The following is a 22,157-nucleotide window of genomic DNA, read 5'->3' on the forward strand; positions in this document are numbered from 1 at the left end:
CAAAAGGCACCAAGGGTAAGTGAAGGGCCCACATGACCAACACTCACATGGGCTGGTCATTCAGCTAAAAGCCTTTACTAAAAAAAAAAAAAAAAAAAAATCTCAGGTGACCAAGCTCTGGGGTCCAGTGGGCTATTTCTGCCCTGCCGCGGGCCACTTGCTGGCTGCCCGAGGTGCAGGGCCTGTGTTTTATACTTCCGTCTCCCCCAGTGCTTACTTCTCACTGGTTGCTCAATTAACATTTGCTGAACAAATGAATTCCTTTTTATTCAGGGAGTCCATACAAATATAGGTATGTTTATGTGTGCAATGTTACTGGAGAAATTGAAGCTGACCCGATGCAGAACGAATACTGCCCGCATTTCCTCATAGGATGATGGGTGTTATCCAAGCCATCATGTTTACACCGTCTGATTCCATCAACAACAGAGAGATGAAATGGAAGCAAATGGGAGAAAGAAAATATCCGGGTGCTGAGATTATGACCCCTGCATCTCTCTACTGTAGTGTTCAGAACCATTTCACCATCTCGCAGTTGATACATGGCGTTAAAGGAAAAAAAAAATCAATGACATACGATGATGTCCGGGAACTTTCAGGAGGCCTTGGCTTTTACCTTGGACAGCAGCACCTCATTCTTGCGGCCCTCCTGGAAAGGAAGCAGAGAACGTGTGCATGAGCTTTCCCAGTCCCAGGAGACACAGTGACTGACCGAGTAAACAGGCCCCCTCGCACACCGCCACCAGCAAGACGGAATGGCCGGGACGGGTTCACCTGATCTTCGGTGCCAAAGTAACTATAACGATAACGGGCTTCTGGACTGTAAGGCCGAGAACTGGATGAGGATTAGGCACTGTCATTCCATAAGACTTCAGGAAGCCACTGCAATCCTCAGGGGCCAGAAGCAGCCAGCAGATACTTAGGAACCCATGGACCACTATGATAAGGAAGGGGAAGGTCCTTGGAGCCCGCGGCCAAAGGGGTGACGAATGGCACACCTCAGCAAGCAGAGCCCATGGCGAAGTTCCTACTCTGACAGCAGTGGAGATTGGGTATATCCTTAGCTTTAAGAAAGAAACTCAGAGAAGACCGGCTGAGAGACATGCACTGAGAGACACTTCCCCTTTTAAAAATGAGCTGTATGAAATCCATTACTGCAGGTGCCAAGGGAGGTCACTGGTCCCTCTGCATCCAGTGGGGCGAGGTCACCTCTGCATCACTCTGTATCCACCTCTTCAAACATGTTCCAGAGCTTCTCACTACGCCTGCTACTTCCCTCTTGTTCCCACCAGCCTTGACAGCTCAGGATACCTCCACCTGCTAGCAAACAATGTCCCCTCCTTCCTTGGGCCATGTCACCAGGAATCCGGTTTCGGTTTAAGCTGAGAGGTGAACGTGGTAGTGGGAAAGGCCTGGAGAGGCAAGCTGGAGGGCCCCGGCCCAAGAGTGAGGCCAGGCCTCCAGGAGCCCTGCTTCCCTGGAGATGCCCTTAGTGTGGAAGAAATCCTTCCACCTTAACCCTCTGCATCCAAGACCCCCAAAGTCAGTATTTCCATTTCCCTGGGCCTGGCTAGGTGCTCCTGGAGGCCCTTGGTTCTTTCTCGCAGTGCCATGGCTCATGGCTGCAGTGACCCTTTTTTTACTAAGTGCCAGTTCACCTGCAGGTACTTAGCCTTCTCCTCAGTGCTGGGAAATAGCTGGGCTCTGGGCCAGTGGGGAAGGCTGATTGACTGTCAGAAGCAAGGCACTCTGACACTTTTTGAGCACATGTTTCTGGAGGGGGAGGGAGTTAATTGTTCCTGGGCCATGGGAAGAGAAAGAGGTTGAGAGGAAACATTAGAGAAGAAAGTTGTCCTTTTAAAAACGAGTTACTGAAGAGAAAATAAAATAAAATAAAATGAGTTATTGCGATTTGCTTGGGGAGAAAGCCTCCAGCCAAAAACAAAGCGTGGGTGTGGGGGTAAAGATGGAACAAGAACAGGCAGACAGTCATACTACTCTATTATTAAATTACCTTCTCTACTTCTGTGTATTTTTTGAAAATTTCCATAATAAAAAAAGATAAAACAACAAAAGAATGAATAAATACATTCAGTTGTCACCCACTTGAACTTTTAAATGAGGCAAAAACAGCTCAGCAGCATCAACATGCTCCTGTGGTGGCGTCCCCGGCAGGGGCCAGTCTATGTACACAAAGCTGAGATGGTGCCGGAACTTCCCAGTACGGGTATCCTGGGCTGTCACCTGCTCTGTGTGAGCGCTCATGAAGTTTCATGCAATCTACCGGAGGCCCTTGGGGAAATTACAGAATGATACTGTCCATCTGTTCAAAGCAAATGCAGAAAGGGTCCTTTAGGCATTTCTTTCCAGAAGAGAAGGGAAAAAACTTGCCTCTGTTTCTGTCCTACTGAAGACCACACGGGGCCCACCATGTGCCAGACACGGCACTTCAGCCCCCTCGAAACTATGTACTCAAAGTCAGCTTCATGAAAATGCACGGCCTGCATTCGTCAGTGCTAGGCTAGAGTTTAAAGCTCGCTTTGGTGACCTTATGAGAGACCGTGGTTTAGAGACGTAATTAATTAACGTAATACGGCAATTAAAGAAATTTCAGAGTATGTGTTGTTCCCTGGCCGACTTGCTATTAACACACCTGCTGCGATGAGCAAGCCACTGGAAACTTAGAGGTCACTGGATGTCTCTAACCAGTGCCTCGACAGCCGGGGAGGCTGGGGGTCAGGATGAGGGGGCAACACTGGAGCTGCTCAGTGAACGTGCAGTACGCCAGACCTGATGAAGGGAATGACAAAGGTGGCCAGGGCCGTGCTCTGCGATGCTGCTGCGCTCTGCATGAATAGTACCTGCAGCCACCACAAGTGCCAGAGACCAGGATGCAGCAGGGATTTAGAACCCAGGAGGAGACCAGGCAGGTGGGGGGGGGCAAGGAAAGAAAGCAGACAGAGAGGGTTCTGGAAGAAGACCCTGCCCTGGGATGAAAGTCTGCTCCTTCAGACGAAACTACCACACGTGAGATCTTATCTGGTAACTGCCGTCTGTAGAACAGCACAATTACTCCGGCTGAAGGAATGGGGTGGAAACTGGGGAGCCGTGAGCCTCCGCCAGCGCTTCTTCCTCAAGCTGCGGTGGCCCCAAGGAGGGGCCGAGTCACCGCAGAGAAGCGGGTGGAAAAAGTTTAAGAATTCAGGACAGACACGCAGTTGCTAATTTTAAATTTTTGCCAAGTAAAATGTTAAAAAATAAAGAATAAATACTATCATTTTCATGTCAAAAAACAAGAAAATATGCTTTTTTTTTTTTTAAAGGTGAGTCCTTTATATGAAACCTATTCAGTTGTCTGAAGAACATATATTCCCCTTCCCTTTTTCCCTGACAAGCTTTGGACGGAGGGAAATGGCATGGGCAGGCACATGGTCTAGGGGTCTCAGCGGCCCGGAGGGACACACGCGTGCTTTCTGACGCGAGGGTCTCTGCGCCTGGGGAGGCAGGATCACAGAAAGCCTGATGCTTACCGTCTCTGAAGGAACCGCTGCCTTGGGAGGTCATCTTTAGCCTTCAGCCCTGAGAGCGCATAGTGCGAGAAGGAGCTTTTCCATTTCGCTTTTATTTGCTTTGATTTTGACAGCTTATACTTATCTTCCTCAACTTATCTGCTTTTTGTTTCTGCTGTCATAAGGGTAGTGCTGGTGTGTCCCAGCAACATTTAATTCCTCCCCGCTGGGCCTTTTTTCTGAGTTACTTGCATTAAAGGGGGAAAAGAGCTCTGAGGGGGAGTGGAGGGTCCTGTTGGATCCCTGCCAGCTCGCTCACTAGCCCTTACGAAACTTCAGCTCCAATGCCCGCTAACCACAAGGGGCTCCTAGACCCAAGCACATCACCCAGTCACTCTTCCAGCTGCCTGGCCTTAGGTCTCACTCCTGCTGTGCCCATGGCCAAGTCCGCACCGAGAGAGACCTGCCCTGACCACACCATCTCCATTAGTGCTCCCACCCCCGGCAAAAACTGAAATTAGTCTCATTGGTTATTACTTGTTTACTAGGCTTTGTGTTTCCTAGCTTGTTATCTGTCTCCCCAACCATGACACAAGCTCCTTGACACAGGGAGTGGGTCTGTTTAACAACCTGATGTATCCCCAGGGGCATGGTAGGAGCAGGAAGATCATTTATGGAAAGTGTGAGAGATTTTGAAATGTCTATGGGTTGTGGCCTCCACAAGTTAAATTTAAAAAAAAGGGAAGGAGAAGTAGAAAAGGAAAAATCAGGAAGGAAGGAAAGAAGGAAGGGAGGGAGGGAAACAAGTTTTTAAAAATATACAGGAATAAAATTATTGGTATGAAAAGACTAATTTTTATTCTGTGGACCTAACACCAGGCTACAACCAACACTTCCAGCCCCTCTATATTTAGCAAAATCTCTATACTCACTGAAACCACATGGATTTGGGTTAGGAATTCCTGAAAATGAAGCTGCTGATATCCTAGTAAGTGACACAACGAAGTCTCCTTTCCAGAAAATCTCATAAGGAAAGGGCAAACACTTTTCTTTCTGGACCCATGGAGAGTAACCCTGTCCAAATGCAGGGAGAAAAAGATGGGGACAAACAAAATTCAGCTGAGCACTGGGTGTTACAGGAGGCAGACGGAGTGCTAGAAGCTTTCACCCCTCACCTGACCCAGCAGAACCCACCAACGAGGCAACAGGTGTGGGGGGATTCAGTCACTGCCCAAGTGCACAGCTGGTAAGTGGTAAAGGCAGGGCTCGAACCCAAGCCTGCCACGCTCGAAGTTCACTCTTCCCACAGGCTTCTCAAGGTCCCTCCCCCACCTCAGATCGGGGGGAAGGAAAATTCCAGCTCTGAATGTGTAACAAATGCTGCTTTCAGGTGGCCTTTGATGCTATTTTACTTGTGAGTTTAATATGCTTACTAAACGTTAGGGGAATGAAAATAAAGTTGTGATGTCTCTCAGAATGTTCAATTCGAGACTCGAGATGGGCCAGCGAACCACGCAGTCCTGAACTACCTAGATGCGGTACTTTACTGTTGGATCACACTGCCGACCTGCTGTTACCCATCCCCAGACCAGTGGGAAACCAGGCAACCACTCTGGTTTTTAAAAGCTCCTCTTGAGATGAACACAAATCCCCCCACAGCCTTCCCTGCCTTGCCCTATCTCCCTCTTACCTCCTTGAACTCCTTCACAGTCTTAAAGTACAGCCTCTGCTTTTCTAACAGTTCCAAGTACTGGTCGTTCAACTGGTCTCTTCTCATCTTGTTCTCTTGCTTCTTCTTTTCCATCTGTTGAAACATTTTGGGAAATGGTGAGGAAGGGCATGTAGTGACCAAGGCCTGCAGGCAACACCCAAAAGGTACTACTACCAACATTTTCATGGACTTCTTTACATCACTTCTGAGATTGACCTATTTATTTGCATGGTATTACATAGAGGTTTCTCTAATTTAATCAGCAATTCTATCATTGGGCACTAACTGTCCCATCTGTATGTGTGTGTGTGTGTGTGATTACAGTTTCACAATCAACAGACTGGTGGTTCTCCACCAGGGGTGATTTTGCCCCCTGAAGGGCATGAGGTGGTATCTGGGGACGGATTAGATGGCCACAGCTGTGAAGAGAGGGTGCTCCAAGTACCTTCTGCTAGGAGCCAGGCATGCTGCTAAACTTTCTACAACATGCAGGACAGCCCCCACACAACAAGGCGTCATCTGGTCCAACATGTTAATTGTGTTGAGGTTGAGAAACTCCTATGTAAATAACTGAGTCCTCTTTCATTCAATGTAAGTATTTCCATGCTATTTTACACTTTCAACAATCAAAACTTTAAAAACTCTACAATACTCCCAATCACACGGCTACCTTACCCATTGTTTTATTGGTGGAAAATTTAGAGTGTTTCCAGGACAGTGACCTCACAAACAAAAGGCTGGATTTGGGTTAAAGACTTTCCTAAGGTACCTGACAGCTTAGTCTTCCAAGAGATACTGCATGGTCACCCTGAGGACCAAACACGGTGCTGCAAGGCGGTATCCCTGCTCCCACAGAGGGTGCACGCTAGAGGGGCTGATGCTAACCAAGCACCTTGCACAATGAGCTCCATGTGCAAATTCCTACTCATGATCGCTACTGTGAAGAGAGTGACTGGGCTGGGGAACAGAGAGGCGGGTGGGTGCACGGCCTCTTCAGCTGGATGGTCATGGAGGGCTCTCTGAGGAGGTGACATCTGGGCAGAGTCGGCAGTGGTATGTGCACTATTTCCAGCAGCAAGCGAGAGCATCACCCAGATGGTGAGGGCAGAAAGCTGTGGGGGCCAGCTGGTGCCTGGCTCGCAGCAGGTGCTCAAGAGCATGCTAGACGGAATCACTGGTCTTCTAATGCCCGAGCAGGGCTTCTGACTTACACGTTGGAAGGGACGGAGCAGTAAATCCAGGTTAAAGCTGAACTGGCTGCACTGTATCCCAGTCATCTGCCTCTCCAGGCCACGGGCCCATCACCTGGTGAACTGCAACCTGGTGTCCCCGCAGCCTATCCCACCCACATGGGCATTGATCTGCCTGGTCCACTCCTGACCATGTATCCAGCTCCTAAATCACCTGGTGACCTACTGAGCCCCCTGCCCTCTTCTTTCCACAGGTCTGCACATGGACACCGGTCACATGCCTGAGCCCAGGTCTGGAGTCTGGTACCCTGCCTGCCCCTGAGGTCTCCCAGAGGAGGGCGGTCCCCCCGGGGACTCTGGTCAGGGCCATCTTACACTCATCCCTGGCTCAGCAGTCTGCCCTGCTCCCTTCTGGCAGGCTTCCTGATGCTGTCCAGATGATTATGGTTCCTGTCACCACTTCCCACAGCTGCTAGGAACCTTTTCTGCTGAGCTGGGTGGGACCTCACTGCTGGGTCCCTACCCTTTAAGTCGCATAGCCTGGCGGATAGATCCCGGACCTTTCCTGCCTGCTCTGTCCTCCAGCAGAAAATCTGGCCATGAATGACTATGTCTTAGCAACATAAACAGGGCACTTTAATAAATTTAATTTGAATGTCCCCAGGTCCAACCAGGAAAGGTAGTGTAGCAACCCTGAAACGGACTGACCTCGAGGCCAGAAAGGCCTGGGTTCCAATCCTACTTCTGTCACTCACTGTGTATCCCTGAACAGGTTATTTCATCTTTTGGAATGACAGGTCCCTTAGTTGCAAAATAAGGATAATATCACCTAGATCACAGGTTACAAGGTATGTATGACACTAGTTGTTAAGTGAATGACACATCACTTGGTTCAGGGTAGTACTCAATAAAGACTGTGTTCTGTCTTCATACTGGACACCTAGAATGCGCTTGGTAACAGGCAGTAAGAGTCCTCAGAATCAGGAGCTGACTCGTAGGTGTGAGTTTTATTTTCACACTGTCCTAGCAACCCCTTCCCCAGGCCCACTGTTCCACTCCTTGCTCATCCCCCTTCACGCTCTAGGTCAGGAACCCTAGATTCTTTTGCGGAGCACTTGCTCCCAGTATTCCAGAGAGCCAGAGACTTCACCTCCTCAGGATGAGGTTAAAATGCCTTCCAGTGGGTATCTGGGTGGCTCAGTTGGTTAAGCGACTTCCTTCGGCTCGGGTCATGATCCCAGGGAACTGGGTTCAAGCGCCGCATCGGGCTCTCTGCTCTGCGGGGAGACTGCTTCTCCCTCTCCCTCTGCCTGCCGCTCCCCCTGCCCGTGCTCTCTCTCTGTCTCTGTCAGATAAATGAAATCTTTAAAAAAATAAAATAAAATGCCTTCCAGTATGTGACTCTCTCTTCACTCAGGAGCCCTTCTGTGCACTGTACACACCTTTCCTGTTACATGTACACACTGCTGGTCTATGGTCTACTCCGTGTACGTCCCACACCCACCAATTCCGGGGCTGTGTGTGCTCCGTGAGGACACAGACTCCCCTGCCACATATACTCTGAGCAGGAACCACCATGGCATCCCTAGAGGGAGGGCTATGGTTTTTTAAACAAACACTTCAAAAGACATGCATCCAAATGAATGTTGTCCTGCAAAGACAGCCTTCTTGCATTTGAAATGCCGGCCAATAATCAAACCTGACCAGGAACCCTCTTTGAGAACTGCCTTTGCAGTCAATTGAATGAATTCATTCACTCAGCAAACAGGTCGTGAAAGCCCACCATGGGTCAGGTGCCGGGCTCGCCACTGGTGATGCTCACATGAGGAAGAGAACCCTCTCTGCCCGTGGGCATCTCGTACCCCACCATCTAGTTGGGGAGACAGACACAGAGCAGCCTCTTTCACTGGTCGGCACTGAGGTACCAACAGCATGAAGCCTGGGGGAGAATGGAGAGAATGAATGGATCACATCCACGTCCTTTCCTAGGAACGCATCTCCTGGTAAACAGGAAGGGGAAGCCAAAGAGAAAAACAACAACAAAATAATCAATTCCCAGTGTTCTTTGCTATGGACAAGAGCAGCTCTGCGGGGTGCCGGGTGGCTCAGTGGATTGAGCCTCTGACTCTTGATTTCAGCTCAGGTCATGGTCTGGGGGTAGTGAGATGGAGCCCAAAATCGGGCTCTGCGCTGGGGGTGGAGCCTGCTTAAGGTTCTCTCTCCCTCCCCTTGACCCCCACTTTCCAGTTCTCTTTCATTCTCAAGAAAAAAGAGCGGCTCCCTAAGGAGGAGCACGATGGCATGACAGCAGGGCAGAAAGGTCCGCCCCGCTGTGATCTGGGTCGTTAAAGGCTTGTGGTTAGCTAGGCCCTCTGTCCTCCTCCTCCTCCGTTATACCCTATCTAGCTCATCAAGAAGGGACCGTCCCGGCTGGGGTTTGTGTACGTGCACACGGCAGATCACGTGCTGCCTCTTGACTGCTTTCATTTTTGGGGCTGAACAGTCTTGTCACTAGTGGTAATTTCTTTTTTTTCCTCCACTGACATCATTTTATTGAAGTCGTTAATGGAGAGATTAATATTTTCAACAGGGAAAGGGACATAAAGAGGTTTTGCCCTTAGTTCATCTCTTGTGAGATGAGATTATAGGAACCATGAAGGCTGGCCTTCTGTGAGCGGGTTTTTATGATGCCAAGTTCTACAGGCACCCTTTCCTTCGTGTGTTCGCATTCTGACATCACCCCTTGCACCACTCTGCCCCAAGCTTGAGAGAGGAGATGCCGAGTCCCCAGAGTTTGACTGCCATGCCTGAGGACCACTCTGGTGCGATCCACGTTTTTAAAGGGATCAAAAGTAAGAGATTCGGAAGTATTAGCCAAGACTCATCTGGTTATAACAGCAGAAAACTGTTGCTACGTCTGGTTTCTAAACAGTCATCAAATCTTTACTATGGTCAAAATGGCCCAAGTGCAGAGCCACAGAGTGATGAAAACTCCATGCTGGCCCCAGGATGAATGATTCTCTGTAAGGCTATCTCTGGAACTCTCAATGCTTATCAATTCCTCTTTTCTCTTCTGAGGCATAATATCCTCTCACTTCAGAATTCAGTTCAGTAATTATTTGCGTCTTTTACAGAGGATTCCTGAAAACTAAAATGCTCTCAAGCATCCTAAGGAATGAATCTCTAATGGTAGAATTTCAGGAACCAAAGATCCAGTGAAGAAGAGACAGTGGGCAAGAGAAGAAGTCCATTGGTGAAAGTTGGCTTCCTCATCTATACAATGCGGGTAACACTACTCATTTAGGAAGGCTTCTAGGAGGACTAGCACCATGCTTGGCCCATAGTAGATGTTCAATCCATGGGGCTACTGTTGAGAGCTTCCATTAAACCACCAGCCTGTGGAGCTGGTGCTGCCCATTGCAGGGTCGGAGGTCTGCTGGGAATCCAAGCTGCAGACACTGAAGGTGTGTCTTCAGGATTGGGAGCACATTCTCAGGATAAGCAGAAGAGGCCTGCTCTTCCTAAGGCCTTCTCCGTAACCAGTGTGAGATCCTGGCTGCACTACAGAAAACAAGTCCTCTCACCTTCATTCTGCTCTGCTTAATTCCTTCTACGATCTGTTCCATCTGACGTAAAAACTGGTCCCGGGCAGTAGGGGAGGCCATGGCTCTGAAAGGAACAATCAGCAGAGTGAAGACCAGCATGCAGGACGCTGAGGAAGGGGGAGGCATCAAGGAGTCCTCCCGGTGCCCAGATGATGCCTTTGAGAGGCGTGGTGGACTCCTGGGGGCCCCTGGGTCCCAGGAAGTTAGGGATTCTAAACTCCGAGGAAGGCACGACAATTAGCCTCATCTTATAACTGAATATTAATATTAATCTGTTTTCCTCGCTTTCTCTACAATTTGCTTAAGTATGTATTTTCTTAAAGCAAAATACAATGTTATTAAAATCAACAAAAATACTTCTTACTTTGATGATCACATGCACTGCCTAAGAAATGAATTCCATTTAGTTTTTAGAAATCTGAGGATTTGGAGGTACTGCTTAAGACTGGTAGACATACTCTGAGATTTCCCTAAAACCACGGTCAGGAAACCTGGTTTCGTTTCTAAGGGCAGCAGCTAAAGGAGTGGATTTCCTGGTGTCCTGAAACCATCCCCTTCACTTCCTGCTCTGTGCTGGGAACGGCGCCACAAGGATCTGAGCATGCGGATACAGGGACTGAGAATTCTGCCACAGGACGGGCTGACAGAGCAGAACTCATCACAGCACCATCACACACTGCAGCCTCTCTCAATTATCAGGAAATAATGATGAAGGCACCATTTTTAGAAATGTCAAGGCACTAATTGAATCTGAATCTTATCAGGGAGCTGTGGTTTCTTTTTGGTTTCTTTGTAGTTAGAAATGAAGCTTAAGATCTGGAGTTTGTAATCCATTCAGATCTTAGTCACCGGTCACCTGCCAGGGGCTGAGAGGTTTGTGCTGGAAGCAAAGGGAGCCTGCTATATAGACAGCAAGCCCTGGGCTGCCGGACGGTGAGCAGGCCACTGCGCACGCTTGAGGGCTGGTATGACTTGAGTACAGGTGGGCCTTGCCATACAATTTTTGGGGAAAAAGAATTCTGATCTGCATAAAGTAGTTTGGAAGATGCACACTCACCTAGAAACAAAACCTATCATTAGATTTCAAAAATCTTTTAAAAAAGTAGATTATTTCATTATCTAAATTGTGACGCATCTTTATGTGCTCAAGAACTAATGGTATTGATCTAATCTTAACAAGACAAAAGTAATATACGAAGAGATTACAGTAGTGAGGCACAAATTACTTGAAAGTTACTTTTTTCCCCCAAGATACTCCTTGGTGTTTCTCAAACTCACTCTAACGTCACTGTATTTTTGCAAGAACGCTGAGAAATTTTTGCAAGAACATGTAAAGCACGACACAGGTGCACTTTGCAGTGGGGGTGAGAGTGTAAAACCACCTGTCTAGCCCCGTCTCACCCCTCGTACTTCCTGTCACAGGGAGGTGAGCCGAATGCACAGTGAAGGGTACAACGAGGTACTGACAGGAAGGAGGACAGCCAGGACTTACTGTGAGAAGTTCTCATGAATGGAGTTCAGCAGGCTGATCTGAGGAGGAAAGGAAGAGAAAAAGGAAAAACCATAAGCAAAAGGTAGAAAGAGCCCCGCATGGCCCCAACCACTGCAAGGCTGTCTTGTCTCTGACACTGCTTCTGAAAGCAGCACACCTTGTTTACGGAGATGAAAGAACGTGAGAAAAAGAGCAGCATGTGCTTAGTCCCACAGTTTTTCCCAGAGCATCTACCTTCTGACAGCCCATGACCCCAGGAACAGAGGAAGAGGGCTCCCAGAAGGGCCTAAATTCCAGCAGAGAAGACACTCAGCTACCATTAGGGCCCTCTGGGCAGTTGCCACCAGTCCCTGCTTCCTCACCAAACAGTCTTCTTTATTTTCAGGGCTATCAGCTTAGGGGTGAAGAGCAAGGACACTGTGCCCATCCTGTAATTTCCCAATGTGGCCAGCTGCTGGGCGGCTCTGAGAGCCCCCTTCCCACGGAGAACACCTTAGCCCACACAGGAGGACCCTCTCTCTGCCCCAGCGATACAGTCCGGGGCAGGGCTCTGAGTTGAGGGCCAGAAACCTCATCTTCTTTCTGGCTGTGTCACTAACTCAGCTTGTCATTGATCCTACTTGGACCTGAGTCTGTAACACGGAAATGGTATTCTTGCCCTTAGGACTCCACAGGGATGCTCGAAAGCTAAAACAGCACAGGCGTAAATGGATTTGGAATAAAAGGCACAATTTATGCAAATACAAAGTTCTATGTTAATATGGCTTGGAATTAAAAGGCTCCCACCCCGCCCCTGCACACTCCTAGTTTTTAAAAGAATGCAATAACTTTAAACACTACTGATGAAGGAAGGTGATGGGCTTTCTCAGAAGGGCTGGCCTGTCCCTAAGTTAGGGTTGGTAAGTCTTCCCCTCACTAGGCAGAAAGACCCCAAGGCCACAGTATGTGGCAGGGCTACCCCCCCAGGTCTGACGTAAATCCTACCAAATGCACTCATCTCATACTCAAATATTTATCAAATGCCTATCATGTGCCTGTCACTGTGGACGACCCCGGATACAGAGAAAAACAGAACTCAATGCCCCTTCTCAAGAAGTGTCCTCTAGGGAGAGAGATTGATCTGGTTCGATTGACAATAGCCAAGAAAGCTGACACTAATTACACATGCCTCCATTTGGGGGTCACGTGAAAGATGCACCTGCAATATCATTCTTCTTAAGGGGGCAATCAGTCCAGGCGGCAAGGTGACGATGAAATGGAAACAAATTCTGTTGACCTCGAGGTGAGGGGGTAGGCAGAACTAGTATGTGTCCGGAGCCACCAGATACAAGGACCTTCACCATCATTTCCCATTCTGTCTCCATCACAGTCAAGCAAAGCGGGTGTAATGCCCTCTCTTACAGAATAAAACCCCCATCTGTCCAACTGAAAAGCGCATGCTCTCTCCATCCCACTGTGTTGCTACTATGAAGACCACATTGTTCCTTTTCCTTCCTTAAAACACAGCTGCACACCCTGCCACCATGCTCCAATCATCTGTCATCTGATGTGAGGGAGCCCTGAATCATGAGTGGATTTAACCTGAGTGTCAGAGTAATGCGGAGGGGGTGTCAGTGCCCGGGGCACCCCTTTTCACTCCTGGCGTGTCAACTCAAACGAGCCCACCATGCCCATTTTATGTAGCTACTCCTTTAAAACTCAGACTAAAGTTCTGCCAACCCAGGCCCCCTCCACGTGCGCCTTCTGAGTCTCTCTCCAGACATCGTTTCTCACAAGGCACTACGAGACTGCAGTCCCCCAGTCCCATGTCAGCCCATGCACCTGTGCAAAATTAGCTCTGAAGCGTCTCTTACTCTCTAAGGCTGTGACCCAGGCATGGGGCACACAGCAGGCGCTCCTTCCACGCCCGCCCACCACCTCCCACCCAGTTCGGCTGAGCTTCCTGGGGTCAACAGCCCTGTCTCTGCCCTTCTGATTAAGTTATCTGCTTTTCATACAGGTTCTTACCTCTTTTTCCAAATAAACCTTTTTATCATCCAGGGTATTATATAAAGTGAAGAACTGCTTGGTTTCTTTGTGCACTGCCGAAACTGTAAACATAAAGAAATCAACATACGGATAAGAAAATGCATCAGAACAATCCTAAGCTCCCCCTGCCCCAGGAGGCCCACCCACAGGAGCCCGGCGTGTCAAGGCCTCTGTGTGGAAGCCCCACCGTGCCCACAAGCCTGTGCAGAGTTGCTTCGGGCTGGCGGGAGCCGGCCTGCTGTGACTGGCCCAGCCGGGACGAGGAACCTGGCAGCATGTGGGACGGGTGGGTTTCTCAGGTGAGGCACCCTGAGGGGAAGGTGGCAAGGATGAGGAAGCCACCATGCCACCTCCTCCTGCTTAGGTGGCGTCCTCCCTTCCCACACTGCTCCTGAGCAGGAGCCACAGTCTGCTCCCTTTTGGAATCCCTATGCTTAGCACGGGCCTATACAGCAGGCCCTCCAAGATATCTACTAGATGAATGTCATGCCTAACCTAGGGCAGAATATGTGCCTAAGGAGTATGAATTTTCTTCCCATTTCTGTGCATATGACTAAGGGGGGAGATCTTATTTACCAGGCTCCCAACATCCTTTCCTATAAAATTACTCTGCATCTCTGTCCACCTCTTGTTTTTCACTCTTCCCTATAGAATGACATAGGAGGAAAGCACCAAAATCTAGGACTGGGACTGGGCCGTATTCACCAGAGGACGAGGTCAGCGGGGAAGGATTCCTGCCCCAGCTCGTCTTCCTGCTTTGTGGCTGGGTGCATGGGTGGCCCCCACGTGGCTCTGCGCCTATGTGCCTCCCTCATCGCTCTGAGTTCTTTTAGCATACAGCGGGGGATAAAATCCCAAGACCTGGATTCACAATCAGGCTTTGGGCCTAAGCTGAGCCCTCCAATGTAGCTGTAACCAAAGATCCTGATGTCTAACAGTTACCAGGCACTGGCCGGACGGCGGTGGGGTCTGCTTTCCCAGGGGCTCTTGCTTGTTGAACGCAGGTCCCTCTGGAGCAGCACGAGTTGGGGAAGAGAGACAGGCAGAGCAGGCCATGGGCACTGGTGGTTTCCTTGGGCAACTGCCACTAACATTTAAACCCGAATCTTTAAGCCGATCAGCCAACTTTTAATCTTATTACCCAGTGAGAGCTGTGCCTCCCCACAGCGGTGCAGCTCAAAGATGAGCGGGGGCTGGAGATACTGCTGTACGTATTTGGTAACAGAGGTTAATAACCCGATACAGGTATTTTGAGGCAACAGTTAAAAATGCTCCCAATATCAAACTGTCTAATTTGTATAAAAATTACCACATGAACTACTCAGTATGAAATACTATTCTTTTTTTTTTTTTTTTTAAGATTTTATTTATTTATTTGACAGGGAGAGACAGCAAGAGAGGGAACACAAGCAGGGGGAGTGGGAGAGGGAGAAGCAGGCTTCCTGCTAAGCAGGGAGCCTGATGCAGGGCTCGATTCCAGGACCCTGGGGTCATGACCTGAGCTGAAGGCAGATGCTTAACGACTGAGCCACCCAGGTGCCCCTAAAATACTACGCTTGTTCAGAGCTTTAGAACAGTGGATTTCAAGCCTGGCTGAAACACAAAATAGCCTGGGGAGCTTTTAAAATCTCATGACCAATTGAGATTTTATGGAGGCAGGATCGGGTGATTACAATGTGTAGCCAAGGTTGAAAATCACTGCCATAAATAAACCAATCAACCTTTAGCTTTGTTGCTCAGGAATGTGCCTGTCACCCTTCCTCTATTCAGATCAAGGACTGGGTGGGGGCTGTAGATATTTGACAATAATAATAATAATGAAAATGATACAGATATTTTGGAGTAACTGCTTGAAAATTTCTTTGGTATAAAAATATCCTATCAAAAGGACTTAAACATGTGTCAAATTTTACTCTGAAATATCCAGATGCAAGGTATTGTTGATTATTATTACTGTTAAAAGCTGGAAAGTAGGCAGGGATACAGAATTACGGGAAAAGATTTAACTTAGGGCAGAAACTATTTTCTGCTGAGAAGCTGCCACTGTTGATACTTGTCCCTGACCACTGGAATCAAGCTCGAGGGCCGTGTACAACACCAGGATGGGGGCAGGCGTGAAAGGAAGCATGACTCTGACCCTAGTAAGGACAGTGCTCTGGCCTGAACCAGGAAGGATGTTCAAGAGGCCAATGGCCCAAGACAAAATCTGAGGTGGATTCTGGAAGAAGGGATGGAGTTTGCCAAGTGGGAGTTGTAGGACAGTGGCATTCTGGACTTGGGGACAAACTCACAGGCCAAAATGTAGACGCCCTCACGAGAGGGGTGAGGCACTGAGGGACTGTAAGGGAAGCTGGCCTGGCTGATGCAGGACTCTGATCAGTGTAATTAGGATCTGAAGAGCCTCCAATAATTATGGAGAGCTATTAAATATTAAAGCTTTTAAAGCAAGAGTGTAAAATGATCAAATTTCTGTTTGGGAAAGACCTCTCAGACAAGAGGGCAGACTCTGGGCAGTGATGAGAAGGTGGCTACAGCAGTAGTCCAGAAGAAATGAACTTGACCATTACTTGGAAACAGAACCAGAAGAGCAGCGGGATCCAGACAAGACTAAGGGGCTGGGGGTGCTAGACAGTGATCCCCGTGACCAGGAGGAGAAATAGGGTAGGGAGGCTGAATTCAGTTTTGTATCTGTTGGGTCTGACAGAGTTGAGAAGGGGTTCTAGGCATAGGTAACGAGAGGAGTCGTGGCCTAAGCTGTGTGTCAAAATGCATGGTGTACTGAGGGGCCGTGTGGACCGGGAAAGCCAGAATGTGGGCTCAGAGAAGGAAAGGGGGCCTCCAGGCAGGCCACTTAGATTGGGGAGGTTCTGGAGATAATAAGGAGAGACATTTTCTTCAGGAGGCCCGGAAGACTGGACAGCAGAGAGAGGGGGGACATGACAGGTGGTGGATGAGGGACTCAGACAAGGGTATACAGACCGGCTAACGAGCGTGCAGCTGAGCTCTGACACAGGTAAGAACAGCTATCAGGGTGGCAGTGGGAACAGACAGGCAGTGACAACTTTGAGGGTCACTCTGAACCTGACAAGGCCAGCTCACTGATTCCAGCCAAGAGAGACCAGTCCTGGATTACTGGGTGAATACAGTGCTGTCAAAGTCAAGGATCACAAGGGCAAGAAAGTTCATCCAGAAGAACAATGAGTGAGGACTGATCCAGAGACGCTCTATCATGGAGTGCTCACGTCCCGTGGGAGGCTGGAAAGCAGATGGGGAGCTCAGTGGAGCCCAATGGCTGACCAGGAAGAAGGCGGGTTCGAAACGTCATGCTAAGAGCTCAATTAGCTCAGTCTGTCCACAGAGAGGGCGGCAGAGCACCCTAATGCTGCTCCTGGGGTTAAGGGTCACTTAGCAGTGGGTTATGTGGAATGAGGGCCGGGGGGGCCTGATGATGACAGGGAGCCCCTTCCGGTGGTGGCTTTCACCAACTATGCTATGATGCATGCCCTCCCACGCTCACATGGGACAGAACCCTCGCCTCCGGTGCCTCCCAGGACCAGTCTTGAGAGTGTTTGTGGTCAATGCACCTACTCTGGCGGTAGAGTTCAATAAATCTCTTCTGATACTGTATTAGCTCAGCTCGGCTGGGTACTTCATCAATCTTGCGATGCAAAATTGCTATTTCTCGATTTCTTCGAGCCTAAATGCAAAAGGAAGGGGGAGACAATACTATTTGGTAAAAGGTCTTACATGTTCTCTGGGGAGCCAAAATACTGCCCCCACCTCCTTCTAAGCGTAACCACACACCCCACCCAAAAAACCACTATTGGCTTGAGGTCCCCATCTCAGATTCTGATGGACCCTCCTCCCCCTTTGTGACACATGGAGAAGGTGTGTGTGTGGCTATGAACTAGAACCAGAGAAGGCAGCAAATGAATGGCTAGGGACAGAAGATCCTACACGGGAAAGGCTTTTGTGGACAGCCCTCGGCCGTCCCTCTAGGTCCCAAAGGACTCAAGAGTAGCTGATTCTACCATCACCAGGTGGGGAGCAGGAATGAAAAGGAAGGCTTCCCAGATGACGAGGAACGGATGCCACCCTGCTGCCTCCATATAAATTCCAAATTCCTTAGCCTATTGAAAAGCTCCTACAATTTACTCCTACAGTATCTTTCTCGCACTTTCGCCCTACCATGGACTGGGGGTCCAGTAGCCAAACTGGCCACTGACGGCACCTGGGGAGGCAGAGGGGTGCGGTGTGGATGGGCTCCCACACTGTTCCCTTTCTTCTGTGCCACCCCATCTCGCTCTCCCGTCTGCCTTGCTCACAACAGCGCGTGGGGGTCTCTAAGTACTGGGGAAAGACAAGCCTCCTGGGGAGAAACCCACCAAACCCAAAGTAGGGGCTCTGTGGCTCTGGTCAGAGGGAAAAATGTGCTTGTCCTTTTGGCCAAGGCTACCCTGTCCCTGGGTGCTCAGGCTCTGACTCCTGAATTTTTGTCTTTTTTTTCCCCCCCAAGAATCTTACTGCTTTTACTGCATCTTTAATCTTTCCCTTTCTACTGGCTCCCCCTTCTCACCAGCATTTAGATAGGCTAAGGTCCCTCACCCCTCAAAAGCCCCTCGCTAAGTCCTGATCACCTTTCAGCTAGCAGGCTCTTTCTTCTTTTTTTTTTTTAAAGATTTTATTTATTTATTTGACAGACAGAGACACAGCAAGAGAAGGAACACAAGCAGGGGGAGTGGGAAAGGGAGAAGCAGGCTCCCCGCAGAGCAGGGAGCCCGATGTGGGGCTCGATCCCAGGACCCTGGGACTATGACCTGAGCCGAAGGCAGATGCTTAACGACTGAGCCACTCAGGTGCCCCAGCAGGCTCTTTCTTCTGCAACAGCAGCCCAACTTCCTGAGAGCCAGCACCCCCAGTGCCTGTAGCCGCTCCCACGCCCGCAGTCATCCTCCTCCCCACTGGCAGCTGGCTTCTCCCAACGCCTGCCGCACTGCTCTCACTAAGTCACCGCAGACCTTCTCTGGGAGACAGTCATGGATAATTGTCAGCTTCTAGCTTTCTTGATTTCTAGCAAAATTTACCATTCTCTCTGCTGAGCCTTCTGCTCAGCTTCCACAAGACCCTGGCTTCCCCCCATGCCTCCAGCTACCTCACTGGGGAGTTCCTCCTTTTCCTCTGCCTGTCCTTACACAGGTTTTACCCCACTGTCACAGCTTTGGTTACCACCAACATACTGCTGCCACCCAATGGCCAGCCCAGACTACCCTGAGCATCAGACCTGACACCCGATCACTTCTTGGACATTTCTACTTGGTTGAGTGCCCCAACTTTCAAGAGCCGCAAACAGATCTCAATAACACTCCTATTCACACACACCCCCTTGAACCCTGTTCTTTTTTAAATGCTTTTTCTCAATGAATACAAGTACCCACCCGAGTCAGAAATTCAAGCACCATCCTTGACTCCTCTGTTTCTTTGACTCAGCTGGTGCTAAGTTCCATCAGATACGGCTTTTCAATCTCTCCCATGCCAGTTCATGTCCGCGCAGCCCCACGGTCCTCACTCTGGCTCAGGCCCCCAGCAGGCTTATGGTTTTACTGTAGCTTCCCTCTAGGGAGTCTGAAGCTGCCCATGATTGGCAATTTGCATATCAACTCCCTTGTATTTGATGTATAGGGACATATCTTGGTTCTCAAATAGCCAGCCAGCTCCCAGAAGATGGGCCATCCCATTTACTATTCCTGGTGCCTAACACAACACTGAGTATACATACAGTAAGCACATAGTCACAAAGTCTTCAAGTATGCAGTTGTGTATTTTCCTGGTTTCATTTAATTCTGTTTCTTTAAAGATTAGCAGTGTCCCTGTATCAAGGACAAATCTGAGGCACCCAAATTTAACCAAACAGCTCAGCAAACTAAGCAAGAGCCAGAGATAGGAGAGACAGGGGCTCACTAGCCCCTGCAGCCCTTTGACCATTCTCGTCAGAGCCTGGCTTTCTCTTCCCGGAGAACAGGGAGAAGGCCCAAGCCAAAGGACAACACAAGCTAACTCTGGGCTTCTGAGCTTCCATGAGCCAGGTTCTGGCACTGCCAGGGATTTTGCAAAGAAATTTTGACTCTGTGTGACTTCAGCTTTAGAACCAACCATATTTGATGGCTTTCTTACAAATCTCCAAGGTTATCAAATAAGACCGCTAAAATGGGCACGTGATTTTAGAGGAAAAGTACTAGACAAGAGCTCTGGAACTTGAAGGCTGGCTTTGGCACTTACTAGCTTCTTGACTTTGGACAAGTACTTAACTGACTTGAGTGAATTACTTCATATAGAAAATTAAGCTAATACCTACTGTCCACCCAGAGATCTCGATCACATCCATCGAGATGACCGTGAAAGTAACGTACCGATGTGAGGTGTTACTGTCAACATCTTAAACCACATAGTTCCACTCCAGACAGAACACTGGCAAACCGCAGCCTCCGTACCTGTCGTTCTTAGATACTGAGACTTCCTAGTTCTCTACGGGATGCCCAGATAAGTGTATTTATGTGTTTTTTTGCTCTTGCTTTCACTTACCTGTAGTAAACGGATCTTGTAAAGTTTCTCTTTCTCCATGTTATACCGTCTGTCTAGGTCTTCCTAAAAATTGGAAAAGGACACAATTATCTAAGAGCAGGAAACTTTCATTCTTTGATAAAGTCTTTTGGAACTGAATATTTTTATCATATCTCTCCATTCTGAGGCCCCAAATTTCTTTTCTCAAATGGCCGAGTTTAGAGTCTGGGTCTTATGTGAAGTATCCCCCAAATTTATGTGCCCCCCCAAAACTATGATGATAGGGAGATAATTATTACTTAAAGAATCTGTTGTTCTAAGTCCCCGTGTTTATAGTGACACTGGTTTGCTTTCTATGTTTCTACCTAGAGCTACACTGTCCAACATGCTAGCCACTAGCTGTGTGTAGTTATTTAAATTGACATTCACTGAAATTTAAGAATATTTAGTTTCTCAACTGCAATAGCCACACATCAAGTGCTCAGTAGCCACAAGGAGCTAGTGGCTATCATACTGAACAGTGTAGCCACAGAACACTGCCATCAATGCAGAAAGTTCTTTTGGACAGCACTGAAGTACGAGAGAGGAACTGGCTCTCACTGAGCCCCATGAGGTAAGACATGGTTAGATGGTTTGCTACATCAAAAAGAGCCATGAAAGGGGTCAGAGGTGTCTTCTCCCCCAGCACATGTATGTACACGTGCGCACACACCCCCACACTCAGTCTCCCCCACAGGGCTCAGCTGCACACAAACCCCACACGACTGTACTACAGGACTCCTGACGCTCATTCTCTAGTTTGAGGGCACAAAGGGAAGAGGCAAACATTAAAGGAGGCAAGTGTTTAGAGCTTTCCTGCTTTGCACTTCTTCCTCTTTTTCCTTTTTTTCTTTCTCCTGGATGTTTGTTTTGGAGGGTGGGGAGCACTGGTTTAACTCAGAACAGGGGTCAGCAAACTATTGCCCATGAGCTAAACCATACAACCCTTGGGCCAAATTCACCTCACTGCTTCTTTTTGTGAATAGTTTCATAGGAGCGTAGCCATGTTCTTTCATTTCCAGACTGACTATGGCTGCTACAGCGGGGTTGGCACACCACGCTGAACATATTTCCTATTTGGCCCTTTACAGTTTGCTGACCTTGGAATGTAGTACAGTAGAGAGTTTTCCCCCTGCAGCACCCCACCCCTCAGAGCCTATGTGCTGTGACCAGCCTGTGTGGTGAAGGCACGCCTCTCCCCTTCTCAGCTGAGATGCCCGAGCAGACACAGAATGCCTGCACAAAGTGCAGGGAGAAAACCCACCAGAATGGCGGTCTCCAGGACCATCCCTGCGGAGACCCTGCTTCCATCTGAGGGGCCCCCCGAGAGCCCGCACGGGAAGTGGTGGTCGTAGAGAAAACTTCAGTCGGCCTGAGAAACTGTCAGGGGAGGGTACAGGGCTGGCCACCACTCCCGTGGAGGACAATGGCAGTGCTGAGAATGGGTGGGTACTTACATTATGAGTCATCCCAGGGGTTAGGGCACCATGTGGCTCTCCAGCAGACAGGCTCTGAAACGATGAAAAGTAATGCACGCATTCCTGAGTAAGGGGAATGGGACAGAAGCTGTGGGTCTGCATTGTAGGAAGGGGTGGGGGTGGGGGACCGGGTCCTTGGGCCCCAGATTTTAAATTGTTCTTAAATGGGTGTCACACCCAAACAAGCTAAACGGCAACTGTCTTTGAACGTAATAATCCCTCTAACAAGATGTGACTGCTAAGAAGAGAAATAGGATCCTGTAAGTCTGATTTGTACAAACTCAGAGGCTGACTGGGCTGACGAATTGAGCCCTAAAGGTTCAGTTTTAGAAACAACCGGAAAGCTGGTGCAAGCTGGTGCAGCCACTCTGGAAAACTGTATGGAGGTTCCTCAAAAAGTTGAAAATAGAGCTACCATATGATCCAGCAATTGCACTACTGGGTATTTACCCCAAAGATACAAAAGTAGGGATCCGAAGGGGTACGTGCACCCCGATGTTTATAGCAGCAATGTCCACAATAGCCAAACTGTGGAAAGAGCCAAGAT

General features: G+C 48.9%; 1 protein-coding gene across 2 annotated transcripts in view; it reads right to left on the reverse strand.

The window, feature by feature from the left end:
* Positions 1 to 241: 241 nt before the first annotated feature.
* Positions 242 to 22,157, reverse strand: part of CCDC93 (CCC complex scaffolding subunit CCDC93) — an 89,430-nt gene continuing 67,514 nt past the window's right edge. For both annotated transcript variants that reach the window (XM_081814583.1, XM_081814582.1), the window contains 8 exons: positions 21,590 to 21,643; positions 20,115 to 20,177; positions 17,124 to 17,232; positions 13,515 to 13,597; positions 11,508 to 11,545; positions 9,995 to 10,079; positions 5,200 to 5,313; positions 242 to 649 (listed from right to left, as the gene is read on the reverse strand). In XM_081814583.1, the coding sequence (XP_081670709.1) occupies positions 596 to 649; positions 5,200 to 5,313; positions 9,995 to 10,079; positions 11,508 to 11,545; positions 13,515 to 13,597; positions 17,124 to 17,232; positions 20,115 to 20,177; positions 21,590 to 21,643 (600 nt within the window). In that variant the 3' untranslated portion in view covers positions 242 to 595. The remainder of the gene's footprint in view (positions 650 to 5,199; positions 5,314 to 9,994; positions 10,080 to 11,507; positions 11,546 to 13,514; positions 13,598 to 17,123; positions 17,233 to 20,114; positions 20,178 to 21,589; positions 21,644 to 22,157) is intronic.

Source organism: Leptonychotes weddellii, chromosome 3, assembly GCF_054177405.1.
Source record: "Leptonychotes weddellii isolate Sample4059 chromosome 3, ASM5417740v2, whole genome shotgun sequence".
NCBI lineage: Eukaryota > Metazoa > Chordata > Mammalia > Carnivora > Phocidae > Leptonychotes > Leptonychotes weddellii.